We start from the raw sequence: 14790 nt of genomic DNA, 5'->3' as shown, positions 1-14790 counted from the left end.
CAGCAGTAGTATATTTATGGTTTCCAACAGTAGTGTAATCACAGTTTCCAGCAGTAGTGTAATTATGGTTTCCAGCAGTAGTGTAATTATGGTTTCCAGCAGTAGTGTAATTACAGTTTCCAGCAGTAGTGTAATTATGGTTTCCAGCAGTAGTGTAATTATGGTTTCCAGCAGTAGTGTAATTATCGTTTCCAGCAGTAGTGTAATTATGGTTTCCAGCAGTAGTGTAATTATGGTTTCTAGCAGTAGTGTAATTATGGTTTCCAGTAGTAGTGTTATTATGGTTTCCAACAGTAGTGTAATTATGGTTTCCAACAGTAGTGTAATTATGGTTTCCAGTAGTAGTGTTATCATGGTTTCCAACAGTAGTGTAATTATGGTTTCCAACAGTAGTGTAATTATGGTTTCCAACAGTAGTGTAATTATGGTTTCCAGCAGTAGTGTAATTACAGTTTCCAGCAGTAGTGTAATTACAGTTTCTAGCAGTAGTGTAATTACAGTTTCCAGCAGTAGTATATTTATGGTTTCCAACTGTAGTGTAATTACAGTTTTCCAGCAGTAGTGTAATTACATTTTCCAACAGTAGTGTAATTACATTTTCCAACAGTAGTGTAATTACAGTTTCCAGCAGTAGTGTAATTATGGTTTCCAGCAGTAGTATATTTATGGTTTCCAACTGTAATGTAATTACAGTTTCCAGCAGTAGTGTAATTACAGTTTCCAGCAGTAGTGTAATTATGGTTTCCAACAGTAGTGTAATTATGGTTTCCAGTAGTTTAATATGGCAGTAGTGTAATTACGATTTCCAGCAGTAGTGTTATTATGGTTTCCAACAGTAGTGTAATTACAGTTTCCAGCAGTAGTGTAATTATGGTTTCCAGCAGTAGTATATTTATGGTTTCCAACAGTAGTGTATTACAGTTTCCAGCAGTAGTATATTTATGGTTTCCAACAGTAGTGTAATTACAGTTTCCAGCAGTAGTGTAGTATTATGGTTTCCAACAGTAGTGTAATTATGGTTTCCAACAGTAGTGTAATTACAGTTTCCAGCAGTAGTATATTTACAGTTTCCAACAGTAGTGTAATTACAGTTTCCACCAGTAGTGTAATTACAGTTTCCAACAGTAGTGTAATTATGGTTTCAACAGTAGTGTAAGTTTCCAGCAGTAGTATATTTATGGTTTCCAACAGTAGTGTAATTACAGTTTCCAGCAGTAGTGTAATTATGGTTTCCAACAGTAGTGTAATTATGGTTTCCAACAGTAGTGTAATGGTTTACAGTAGTGTAATTCCACAGTTTCCAGTAGTTTAATTATGGTTTCCAACAGTAGTGTAATTACGGTTTCCAACAGTAGTGTAATTACAGTTTCCAACAGTAGTGTAATTATGGTTTCCAACAGTAGTGTAATTAGTTTCCAGCAGTAGTTTATTTATGGTTTCCAACAGTAGTGTAATTACGGTTTCCAGCAGTAGTGTAATTATGGTTTCCAGCAGTAGTGTAATTATGGTTTCCAGCAGTAGTGTAATTACAGTTTCAGTAGTATATTTAGCAACAGTAGTGTAATTACAGTTTCCAACAGTAGTATATTTATGGTTTCCAACAGTAGTGTAATTACAGTTTCCAGCAGTAGTATATATATGGTTTCCAACAGTAGTGTAATTACGGTTTCCAGCAGTAGTATATATATGGTTTCCAACAGTAGTGTAATTACAGTTTCCAGCAGTAGTGTAATTACAGTTTCCAGCAGTAGTATATTTATGGTTTCCAACAGTAGTGTAATTACGGTTTCCAGCAGTAGTGTAATTACAGTTTCCAGCAGTAGTATATTTATGGTTTCCAACAGTAGTGTAATTACGGTTTCCAGCAGTAGTGTAATTACGGTTTCCAACAGTAGTGTAATTACGGTTTCCAGCAGTAGTGTAATAATGGTTTCCAACAGTAGTGTAATTACAGTTTCCAGCAGTAGTAGTGTAATTACAGTTTCCAGCAGTAGTGTAATAATGGTTTCCAAGCAGTAGTGTAATATTTATGGTTTCCAGCAGTAGTGTAATTACAGTTTCCAGCAGTAGTGTAATTACAGTTTCCAGCAGTGTAATTACAGTTTCCAGCAGTAGTATATTATGGTTTCCAACAGTAGTGTAATTATGGTTTCCAACAGTAGTGTATTTATGGTTTCCAACAGTTTCCAGCAGTAGTATATTTATGGTTTCCAACAGTAGTGTAATTACGGTTTCCAGCAGTAGTATATTTATGGTTTCCAGCAGTAGTGTAATTACAGTTTCCAGCAGTAGTGTAATTACAGTTTCCAGCAGTAGTATATTTATGGTTTCCAACAGTAGTGTAATTACGGTTTCCAACAGTAGTGTAATTACAGTTTCCAACAGTAGTATATTTATGGTTTCCAGCAGTAGTGTAATTACAGTTTCCAGCAGTAGTATATTTATGGTTTCCAACAGTAGTGTAATTACGGTTTCCAGCAGTAGTGTAATTATGGTTTCCAACAGTAGTGTAATTACAGTTTCCAGCAGTAGTATATTTATGGTTTCCAGCAGTAGTGTAATTACAGTTTCCAGCAGTAGTATATTTATGGTTTCCAGCAGTAGTGTAATTACAGTTTCCAGCAGTAGTGTAATTATGGTTTCCAGCAGTAGTGTAATTACGGTTTCCAACAGTAGTGTAATTACAGTTTCCAGCAGTAGTGTAATTACGGTTTCCAGCAGTAGTGTAATTACAGTTTCCAGCAGTAGTGTGATTACAGTTTCCAACAGTAGTATATTTATGGTTTCCAACAGTAGTGTACAGTTTCCAACAGCAGTAGTATATTTATGGTTTCCAACAGTAGTGTAATTACAGTTTCCAGCAGTAGTATATTTATGGTTTCCAACAGTAGTGTAATTCAGTTTCCAGCAGTAGTATATTTATGGTTTCCAACAGTAGTGTAATTACAGTTTCCAACAGTAGTGTAATTACAGTAGTATATTTTATGGTTTCCAACTGTAGTGTAATTACAGTTTCCAGCAGTAGTGTAATTACAGTTTCCAACAGTAGTGTAATTACAGTTCCCAACAGTAGTGTAATTACAGTTTCCACCAGTAGTGTAATTACAGTTTCCAGCAGTAGTGTAATTATGGTTTCCAACAGTAGTGTAATTATGGTTTCCAACAGTAGTGTAATTACAGTTTCCAGCAGTAGTTTAATTACGGTTTCCAACAGTAGTGTAATTACGGTTTCCAGCAGTAGTGTAATTATGGTTTCCAACAGTAGTGTAATTACAGTTTCCAGCAGTAGTGTAATTATGGTTTCCAACAGTAGTGTAATTATGGTTTCCAACAGTAGTGTAATTACGGTTTCCAACAGTAGTGTAATTACAGTTTCCAGCAGTAGTATATTTATGGTTTCCAACAGTAGTGTAATTACGGTTTCCAACAGTAGTATATTTATGGTTTCCAACAGTAGTGTAATTACAGTTTCCAACAGTAGTATATTTATCGTTTCCAACAGTAGTGTAATTACAGTTTCCAGCAGTAGTATATTTATGGTTTCCAACAGTAGTGTAATTACGGTTTCCAGCAGTAGTGTTTCCAGCAGTAGTATATTTAGTGGTTTCCAAATGGTTTCCACAGTAGTGTAATTAGTTTCCAGCAGTAGTGTAATTATGGTTTTTCCAGCAGTAGTATATTTATGGTTTCCAACAGTAGTGTAATTACGGTTTCCAGCAGTAGTGTAATTATGGTTTCCAACAGTAGTGTAATTATGGTTTCCAGCAGTAGTGTAATTACGGTTTCCAGCAGTAGTATATTTAATTGGTTTCCAGCAGTAGTGTAATTACAGTTTCCAGCAGTAGTGTAATTACAGTTTCCAGCAGTAGTGTATATTTATGGTTTCCAACAGTAGTGTAATTACAGTTTCCAACAGTAGTATATTTATGGTTTCCAACAGTAGTGTAATTACAGTTTCCAGCAGTAGTGTATTATGGTTTCCAACAGTAGTGTAATTACGGTTTCCAGCAGTAGTGTAATTATGGTTTCCATTACAGTTTAGTGTAATTTATGGTTTCCAGCAGTAGTGTAATTACAGTTTCCAGCAGTAGTATATTTATGGTTTCCAGCAGTAGTGTAATTACAGTTTCCAGCAGTAGTGTAATTATGGTTTCCAGCAGTAGTGTAATTACGGTTTCCAACAGTAGTGTAATTACAGTTTCCAGCAGTAGTGTAATTACGGTTTCCAGCAGTAGTGTAATTACAGTTTCCAGCAGTAGTGTAATTACAGTTTCCAACAGTAGTATATTTATGGTTTCCAACAGTAGTGTAATTACAGTTTCCAGCAGTAGTATATTTATGGTTTCCAACAGTAGTGTAATTACGGTTTCCAGCAGTAGTATATTTATGGTTTCCAACAGTAGTGTAATTACAGTTTCCAGCAGTAGTATATTTATGGTTTCCAACAGTAGTGTAATTACGGTTTCCAACAGTAGTGTAATTACAGTTTCCAACAGTAGTATATTTATGGTTTCCAACAGTAGTGTAATTACAGTTTCCAGCAGTAGTATATTTATGGTTTCCAACAGTAGTGTAATTACAGTTTCCAGCAGTAGTGTATTTATGGTTTCCAACAGTAGTGTAATTACGGTTTCCAACAGTAGTGTAATTACAGTTTCCAACAGTAGTATATTTATGGTTTCCAACAGTAGTGTAATTACAGTTTCCAGCAGTAGTATATTTATGGTTTCCAACAGTAGTGTAATTACGGTTTCCAGCAGTAGTATATATATGGTTTCCAACAGTAGTGTAATTACAGTTTCCAGCAGTAGTGTAATTATGGTTTCCAGCAGTAGTATATTTATGGTTTCCAACAGTAGTGTAATTACGGTTTCCAACAGTAGTGTAATTACAGTTTCCAGCAGTAGTATATTTATGGTTTCCAACAGTAGTGTAATTACAGTTTCCAGCAGTAGTATATTTATGGTTTCCAACAGTAGTGTAATTACGGTTTCCAGCAGTAGTGTAATTATGGTTTCCAACAGTAGTGTAATTACAGTTTCCAGCAGTAGTATATTTATGGTTTCCAACAGTAGTGTAATTACAGTTTCCAGCAGTAGTGTAATAATGGTTTCCAACAGTAGTGTAATTACAGTTTCCAGCAGTAGTATATTTATGGTTTCCAGCAGTAGTGTAATTACAGTTTCCAGCAGTAGTGTAATTACAGTTTCCAGCAGTAGTGTAATTACAGTTTCCAGCAGTAGTATATTTATGGTTTCCAACAGTAGTGTAATTACGGTTTCCAGCAGTAGTATATTTATGGTTTCCAACAGTAGTGTAATTACGGTTTCCAGCAGTAGTATATTTATGGTTTCCAACAGTAGTGTATTTATTGGTTTCCAGCAGTAGTATATTTATGGTTTCCCAGCAGTAGTGTAATTACAGTTTCCAGCAGTAGTATATTTATGGTTTCCAACAGTAGTGTAATTACAGTTTCCAACAGTAGTGTAATTACGGTTTCCAACAGTAGTATATTTATGGTTTCCAACAGTAGTATATTTATGGTTTCCAACAGTAGTGTAATTACGGTTTCCAACAGTAGTGTAATTGTGGTTTCCAACAGTAGTGTAATTACAGTTTCCAGCAGTAGTATATTTATGGTTTAGTAGTGTAATTACAGTTTCCAGCAGTAGTATATTTATGGTTTCCAACAGTAGTGTATTACAGTTTCCAACAGTACAGTTTCCAGCAGTAGTGTATTTATGGTTTCCAACAGTAGTGTAATTACAGTTTCCAGCAGTAGTATATTTATGGTTTCCAGCAGTAGTGTAATTACAGTTTCCAGCAGTAGTATATTTATGGTTTCCAGCAGTTTCCAACAGTAGTATATTTATGGTTTCCAACAGTAGTGTAATTACAGTTTCCAACAGTAGTATATTTATGGTTTCCAACAGTAGTGTAATTACAGTTTCCAACAGTAGTATATTTATGGTTTCCAACAGTAGTGTAATTACAGTTTCCAGCAGTAGTATATTTATGGTTTCCAGCAGTAGTGTAATTACAGTTTCCAGCAGTAGTATATTTATGGTTTCCAACAGTAGTGTAATTACAGTTTCCAGCAGTAGTATATTTATGGTTTCCAACAGTAGTGTAATTACAGTTTCCAGCAGTAGTATATTTATGGTTTCCAGCAGTAGTGTAATTACAGTTTCCAGCAGTAGTATATTTATGGTTTCCAACAGTAGTGTAATTACAGTTTCCAACAGTAGTATATTTATGGTTTCCAACAGTAGTGTAATTACAGTTTCCAGCAGTAGTATATTTATGGTTTCCAGCAGTAGTGTAATTACAGTTTCCAGCAGTAGTATATTTATGGTTTCCAGCAGTAGTGTAATTACAGTTTCCAGCAGTAGTATATTTATGGTTTCCAACAGTAGTGTAATTACAGTTTCCAACAGTAGTATATTTAATTACAGTTTCCAGCAGTAGTATATTTATGGTTTCCAGCAGTAGTGTAATTACAGTTTCCAACAGTAGTATATTTATGGTTTCCAACAGTAGTGTAATTACAGTTTCCAGCAGTAGTATATTTATGGTTTCCAGCAGTAGTGTAATTACAGTTTCCAGCAGTAGTATATTTATGGTTTCCAACAGTAGTGTAATTACGGTTTCCAGCAGTAGTGTAATTATGGTTTCCAACAGTAGTGTAATTACAGTTTCCAGCAGTAGTATATTTATGGTTTCCAGCAGTAGTGTAATTACAGTTTCCAGCAGTAGTATATTTATGGTTTCCAGCAGTAGTATATTTATGGTTTCCAGCAGTAGTGTAATTACAGTTTCCAGCAGTAGTGTAATTATGGTTTCCAACAGTAGTATATTTATGGTTTCCAGCAGTAGTGTAATTACAGTTTCCAGCAGTAGTATATTTATGGTTTCCAACAGTAGTGTAATTACGGTTTCCAACAGTAGTGTAATTACAGTTTCCAGCAGTAGTATATTTATGGTTTCCAACAGTAGTGTAATTACGGTTTCCAGCAGTAGTGTAATTATGGTTTCCAACAGTAGTGTAATTACAGTTTCCAGCAGTAGTATATTTATGGTTTCCAGCAGTAGTGTAATTACAGTTTCCAGCAGTAGTATATTTATGGTTTCCAGCAGTAGTATATTTATGGTTTCCAGCAGTAGTGTAATTACAGTTTCCAGCAGTAGTGTAATTATGGTTTCCAACAGTAGTATATTTATGGTTTCCAGCAGTAGTGTAATTACAGTTTCCAGCAGTAGTGTAATTACAGTTTCCAGCAGTAGTATATTTATGGTTTCCAGCAGTAGTGTAATTACAGTTTCCAGCAGTAGTGTAATTACAGTTTCCAGCAGTAGTATATTTATGGTTTCCAACAGTAGTGTAATTACGGTTTCCAGCAGTAGTGTAATTATGGTTTCCAACAGTAGTGTAATTACAGTTTCCAGCAGTAGTATATTTATGGTTTCCAGCAGTAGTGTAATTACAGTTTCCAGCAGTAGTATATTTATGGTTTCCAACAGTAGTGTAATTACGGTGTCCAACAGTAGTGTAATTACAGTTTCCAACAGTAGTATATTTATGGTTTCCAGCAGTAGTGTAATTACAGTTTCCAGCAGTAGTATTAGTTTATGTGTTTACAGTTTCCAGCAGTAGTATATTTATGGTTTCCAACAGTAGTGTAATTACGGTTTCCAGCAGTAGTGTAATTATGGTTTCCAACAGTAGTGTAATTACAGTTTCCAGCAGTAGTATATTTATGGTTTCCAGCAGTAGTGTAATTACAGTTTCCAGCAGTAGTGTAATTACAGTTTCCAGCAGTAGTATATTTATGGTTTCCAGCAGTAGTGTAATTACAGTTTCCAGCAGTAGTATATTTATGGTTTCCAACAGTAGTGTAATTACGGTTTCCAGCAGTAGTGTAATTACGGTTTCCAGCAGTAGTATATTTATGGTTTCCAGCAGTAGTATATTTATGGTTTCCAGCAGTAGTGTAATTACAGTTTCCAGCAGTAGTATATTTATGGTTTCCAACAGTAGTGTAATTACAGTTTCCAACAGTAGTGTAATTACGGTTTCCAACAGTAGTGTAATTACAGTTTCCAACAGTAGTGTAATTACGGTTTCCAACAGTAGTGTAATTACAGTTTCCAGCAGTAGTATATTTATGGTTTCCAGCAGTAGTGTAATTACAGTTTCCAGCAGTAGTATATTTATGGTTTCCAACAGTAGTGTAATTACGGTTTCCAACAGTAGTATATTTATGGTTTCCAGCAGTAGTGTAATTACAGTTTCCAGCAGTAGTATATTTATGGTTTCCAACAGTAGTGTAATTACATTTTCCAACAGTAGTGTAATTACGGTTTCCAACAGTAGTGTAATTACATTTTCCAACAGTAGTGTAATTACGGTTTCCAACAGTAGTGTAATTACAGTTTCCAGCAGTAGTATATTTATGGTTTCCAGCAGTAGTGTAATTACAGTTTCCAGCAGTAGTATATTTATGGTTTCCAACAGTAGTGTAATTACGGTTTCCAACAGTAGTATATTTATGGTTTCCAGCAGTAGTGTAATTACAGTTTCCAGCAGTAGTATATTTATGGTTTCCAGCAGTAGTGTAATTACGGTTTCCAGCAGTAGTATATTTATGGTTTCCAACAGTAGTGTAATTACAGTTTCCAGCAGTAGTATATTTATGGTTTCCAACAGTAGTGTATTATTCCACAGTAGTATATTTATGGTTTCCAACAGTAGTGTAATTACGGTTTCCAGCAGTAGTATATTTATGGTTTCCAACAGTAGTGTAATTACAGTTTCCAGCAGTAGTATATTTATGGTTTCCAACAGTAGTGTAATTACAGTTTCCAGCAGTAGTGTATTTATGGTTTCCAACAGTAGTGTAATTACAGTTTCCAGCAGTAGTATATTTATGGTTTCCAACAGTAGTGTAATTACAGTTTCCAGCAGTAGTATATTTATGGTTTCCAGCAGTAGTGTAATTACAGTTTCCAGCAGTAGTATATTTATGGTTTCCAACAGTAGTGTAATTACATTTTCCAACAGTAGTGTAATTACGGTTTCCAACAGTAGTGTAATTACATTTTCCAACAGTAGTGTAATTACGGTTTCCAACAGTAGTGTAATTACAGTTTCCAGCAGTAGTATATTTATGGTTTCCAGCAGTAGTGTAATTACAGTTTCCAGCAGTAGTATATTTATGGTTTCCAACAGTAGTGTAATTACGGTTTCCAACAGTAGTATATTTATGGTTTCCAGCAGTAGTGTAATTACAGTTTCCAGCAGTAGTATATTTATGGTTTCCAGCAGTAGTGTAATTACGGTTTCCAGCAGTAGTATATTTATGGTTTCCAACAGTAGTGTAATTACAGTTTCCAGCAGTAGTATATTTATGGTTTCCAACAGTAGTGTAATTACGGTTTCCAGCAGTAGTATATTTATGGTTTCCAACAGTAGTGTAATTACGGTTTCCAGCAGTAGTATATTTATGGTTTCCAACAGTAGTGTAATTACAGTTTCCAGCAGTAGTATATTTATGGTTTCCAACAGTAGTGTAATTACAGTTTCCAGCAGTAGTGTATTTATGGTTTCCAACAGTAGTGTAATTACAGTTTCCAGCAGTAGTATATTTATGGTTTCCAACAGTAGTGTAATTACAGTTTCCAGCAGTAGTATATTTATGGTTTCCAACAGTAGTGTAATTACGGTTTCCAACAGTAGTATATTTATGGTTTCCAACAGTAGTATATTTATGGTTTCCAACAGTAGTGTAATTACGGTTTCCAGCAGTAGTGTATTTATGGTTTCCAGCAGTAGTGTAATTACAGTTTCCAGCAGTAGTATATTTATGGTTTCCAACAGTAGTGTATTTATGGTTTCCAACAGTAGTGTATTTATGGTTTCCAACAGTAGTATATATATGGTTTCCAACAGTAGTGTAATTACAGTTTCCAGCAGTAGTATATTTATGGTTTCCAACAGTAGTGTATTTATGGTTTCCAACAGTAGTGTAATTACAGTTTCCAGCAGTAGTCAGCGCTACCTTGCTATGTTTTGACTGATTCATAATATACTGTATGTGTTATAGTCTATGAGAGGCTACAGACGATCTGATTTGCTCAGTGCTGATCCTAAAGTGAAGTGGCGTTTGGTGGACTAAGCACGTGCAGTAAACTGTTCTCTCTCTCGTCTTGGGACCCACTTCAACTCTGAATATGCTGACATTTAGCTTCCTTCACAAGACGGACGATACGAAAGTCAACCAGCAGGAGGTTGTGTTTGTGTGTGTGTGTGTGTGCGCGAGCGTGCGTGTGTGTGTGTGTGCTGTTTTAAATATTCACAGTGAGAGATTATATGAATAATGTATGATTGTATTTGCATGCTAAAATGCTAAGGCCTGTGCTGTGTCAGAATGGAGGATACAGTGAAGTCACTGTGACCATGTACACCAATACAGTTATCCTCAAGGTTACACACTGTTGGGGTTTTACATAGACGTGAAGAACTGCGCTGCATTGAAGGTGTGCGCCAGGCCTAAACTCAGTTAGTGTCTACAGTACTGCAAATAAAACTTTGAGGAAGGGAGAATGTTTAATGTTCACATATAGGAGAGTTTAGGGTGCAACACATGGAGAAACACATTCGTGTAACGTTTGTTGTCAGATATATCAATCAATGAAAGCGTTTCTTTGTTTACCTTGTCCGACCTTCATGACAACTTTCATGGCCCTGGTCTTACAGACTCCTCCCTCTCTGTTCTCCAGGCCTTCGACTGAACCATTGGACGTGGCTGGAAGAGAGAGATAGGGAGAGAGAGAAAGAGAGAGCGCGAGCGAGAAGTCAAAACAGGAATATTTTACATCTGGTAAGAAGTTAATATGGAAATTATCTCAACAGAGAAACATTTCCTCATTTGCGCAACTTATATACCCCCTATAGATTCCCCATACTTTAACAATGACAGCTTCTCTATCCTAGAGCCGGAGATCAACCATTTTCAGGACCAGGGACATAGTCTGTAGCAACCTAAATGCCAGAACTGGAGAAGAACCTGACACTCTCAGCACACAGGGGGACAAACACGTACCTGGAGGTTACAGTTTTCCCTCACAAATATGCCCCCTAGACACAACTACGACAAAACAACCAATAAAAACAGGTCACAACTCCAACAGCTCTGTTGCACGCTGGGTCTGTACATGGTAGTCAATGGTAGGCTTTGAGATGACTCCTATGGTAGGTACACCTACATCTTATCCCTTGGCAGTGGTACTGTAGATTACTTTATCACTGACCTCAACCCAAGAGACACTCAGAGCATTCATGTCCACTGACACCCCTATCAGATCACAGCAAAATCATAATCTACTTGAACAGAGCTATACTCAATAATGAGGCATCAAAGCCAAAGGAACTGCACAATATTAAGAAATGCTATAGATGGAAGGAAAGTAGTGGGGAAACCTACCAAAAAACAATTAGGCAACAACAAATTCAATCCTTTTCAGACAACTTCCTGAACAAAGCATTTCACTGTAACAGTGAAGGTTTAACTTGGAGGTAGAAAGCATAAACAGTATATTTGAACTTTCAGCTTCCCTATCAAATCTAAAAATTTGCAGACAACCTAAGAAAACGAACAACAATGACAAATGGTTTGATGAAGACTGCAAAAACCTAAGAGAAATTGAGAAACCTATCCAACCAAAAACATAGAGACCCAGAAAACCTGAGCCTACGTCTTCCCTATGGTGAATCACTAAAACAATACAGAAATACACTACGGAAAACGAAGGAACAGCACGTCAGAAATAAGCTCAATGTAATTGAAGAATCCATAGAATCTAACCACTTCTGGGTAAATTGGAACACACTAACAACCACACAAAGAGTTATCTATCCAAAACAGAGATGTGTGGTTAAACCACTTCTCCAATATTTTATGCTCTATAACAAAATAACAAACAGCAAAAACATATACATGATCAATTAGAAATCTTATAATCATCTATTAAAGACTACCAGAACTGTCACGACTTCCGCCGAAGTGGGTCCGTCTCCTTTTTCGGGTGGCATTCGGCGGTCGACTTCACCGGCCTTCTAGCCACCGCCGATCCAGTTTTCATTTTCCACTTGTTCTGTCTTGTCTTATCACACCTGGCTTCACTCAACCAATTACTTGTTTATTATTTATTTGCGTTTGTGAGTGATTGTATATTGTAATTCGGTCCGTGTTTTTGGGCTATCATTGTTGCCTTGTATATTTGTATTTTTTGAGTAAAGTACTTTAATTACTCATATGTGCTGTCCTGCGCCTGACTCCCTACACCAGCTATACATAGGACCGCTACAAGAACCCACTAGTTTCTCCAATTACATTGAATGAACTACAGGACAAAATATAAACCCTCCAACCCAAAAAGGACTGTGGTGTTAATGCTATCTTAATTGAAATGTTAGAATATAGAGACCACAAATTCCAATTTGCTAAACTTTAACTCTTTAACATCATCCTCAGTTCTGGCATCTTTTCCAATATTTGGAACTAAGGACTGATAACCTCAATCCATAAAAGGCAAATTTGGCCCCCAATAACTATTGTGGGATATGCGTCAACAGCAACCTTGGGAAAATCCTCTGCATTAATATTAACAGTGCTTTTACACCTGCATTGTTTGCTGTTTGGGGTTTTAGGCTGGGTTTCTGTACAGCACTTTGAGATATCAGCTGATGTACGAAGGGCTATATAAATAAATTTGATTTGATTTGATTTGATTTGAACAGCAGACGTGTACATTTCCCCAGTGAAAACAATGTACTGAGCAAATGTCAAATTGACTTTTTTCCAAATTACTGTATGACAGACCACATATTCACCCTACACACCCTAATTGACAAACAAACAAACCAAAACAAAGGAAATGTCTTCTCATGCTTTGTTGACTTCCAAAAAGTTTTTGACTCAATTTGGCATGAGGGTCTGCTATACAAACAAAACATACGACATCATAAAATCCATGGACACAAACAACAAGCATACGGTTAAATTGAGCAAAAAACACACATTTCTTTACACAGGGCCATCGTGTGAGACAGGGATGCATCTTAACCTCTTCAACCTATGGGGGCGCTATGTCATTATTGGATTAAAAAACGTGCCCGTTTTAAGCGCAATATTTTGTCACGAAAATATGCTCGACTATGCATATAATTGGCACCTTTGAAAGAAAACACTCTGACGTTTTCAAAACTGCAAGGATATTATCTGTGAGTGCCACGGAACTCATGCTACAGGCGAAACCAAGAGGAAACTCAAACAGGAAATGAGCAGAATTTTTGAAGCTCTGTTTTTCTATCGTCTCCTTATATGGCTGTGAATGTGCCGTGAACGAGCTTATGCTCTCTGCCGTTCGTCCAAGATGTCTGCAGAATTGTGACGTATTTGTAGGCATATCATTGGAAGATTGACCATAAGAGACTACATTTACCAGGGGTCCGCCCGGTGTCCTGTGTCGAAATTATTGCGTAATCTCTAGGTCCATGTGCGTTCCATTTCTTCAGAAGAGAAAGTCAACTGCCACGATGGATTTATCGTCGATAGATATGTGAAAAACACCTTGAGGATTGATTCTAAACATCGGTTTGCCATGTTTCTGTCGATATTATGGAGTTAATTTGGAAAAAAGTTCGCGTTTTAATGACTTAATTTTTGTTTTTTTTCTTACCCAAACGCGATGGAGAAAACCGAGCGATTTGTCAACACAAATAATCTTTTTGTAAAAACTGAACATTTGCAATCTAACTGAGAGTCTCCTCATTGAAAACATCTGAAGTTCTTCAAAGTTCTTCAAAGGTAAATTATTTTATTTGAATGTTTTTCTGGTTTTTGTGAAAATGTTGCTTGCTGAATGTCAGGCATGTCAGGCATAATACTATGCTAGGCTATCAATAGTGTTACACAAATGCTTGTTTTGCAATGGTTGAGAAGCATATTTTTGAAAATCTGAGATGACAGTGTTGTTAACAAAAGGCTAAGCTTGAGAGCAAATAGATTTATTTCATTTCATTTGCTATTTTCATGAATGTTAATGTTGCGTTATGCTAATGAGCTTGCGGATAGATTTACACAATCCTGGATACAGGTTTCTTTCGTAGCTAAACGTGACGCAGAAAACAGAGCGATTTGTCCTAAACAAATAATATTTTTGTAAAAACTGAACATTTGCTATCTAACTGAGAGTCTCCTCATTGAAAACATCTGTTCTTCAAAGGTAAATGATTTTATTTAAATGTTTTTCTGTTTTTTGTGAAAATGTTGCCTGCTGAATGCTAACGCTAAATGCTACGCTAAATGCTACGCTAGCTATCAATAGTGTTACACAAATGCTTGTTTTGCAATGGTTGAGAAGCATGTTTTGAAAATCTGAGATGACTGTTGTTAACAAAAATCTAAGCTTAAGAGCTAGCATGATTTCATTTCATTTGCGATTTTCATGAATAGTTAACGTTGCGTTATGGTAATGAGCTTGAAGCTGTATTCACGATCCCGGATCCGGGATGGCTCATCGCAACAGGTTAAGCCCCACCATCTTCAACATATATATTAAGAAATTAGCGAGGACACTAGAATCTGAAGTTAAATGTCTACTGTTTGCTGATGATCTGGTGCTTCTGTCCCCAACCAAGGAGGGCCTACAGCAGCACCTAAATCTTCTGCACAGATTCTGAACCACCTGAAAAGGAAGTGATTCCCAAACATTCCATAACAACGCCAA

At 36.2% G+C, this 14790-nt stretch overlaps 1 protein-coding gene across 50 annotated transcripts in view; it reads right to left on the bottom strand.

Moving 5' to 3' along the window:
• The window catches only part of LOC118384065 (ephrin-B1-like), a 189086-nt gene that overhangs the window by 25226 nt on the left and 149070 nt on the right, over positions 1 to 14790 (bottom strand). For all 50 annotated transcript variants that reach the window (XM_052515410.1, XM_052515436.1, XM_052515445.1 and 47 more), the window contains exon 3: positions 10713 to 10805. In XM_052515410.1, coding sequence (XP_052371370.1) covers positions 10713 to 10805 — 93 coding nt within the window. The remainder of the gene's footprint in view (positions 1 to 10712; positions 10806 to 14790) is intronic.

The sequence above is a fragment of the Oncorhynchus keta genome, chromosome 4 (assembly GCF_023373465.1).
Source record: "Oncorhynchus keta strain PuntledgeMale-10-30-2019 chromosome 4, Oket_V2, whole genome shotgun sequence".
In the NCBI taxonomy this organism is placed as follows: domain Eukaryota; kingdom Metazoa; phylum Chordata; class Actinopteri; order Salmoniformes; family Salmonidae; genus Oncorhynchus; species Oncorhynchus keta.
This window is presented reverse-complemented; position numbering and strand designations above follow the sequence as displayed.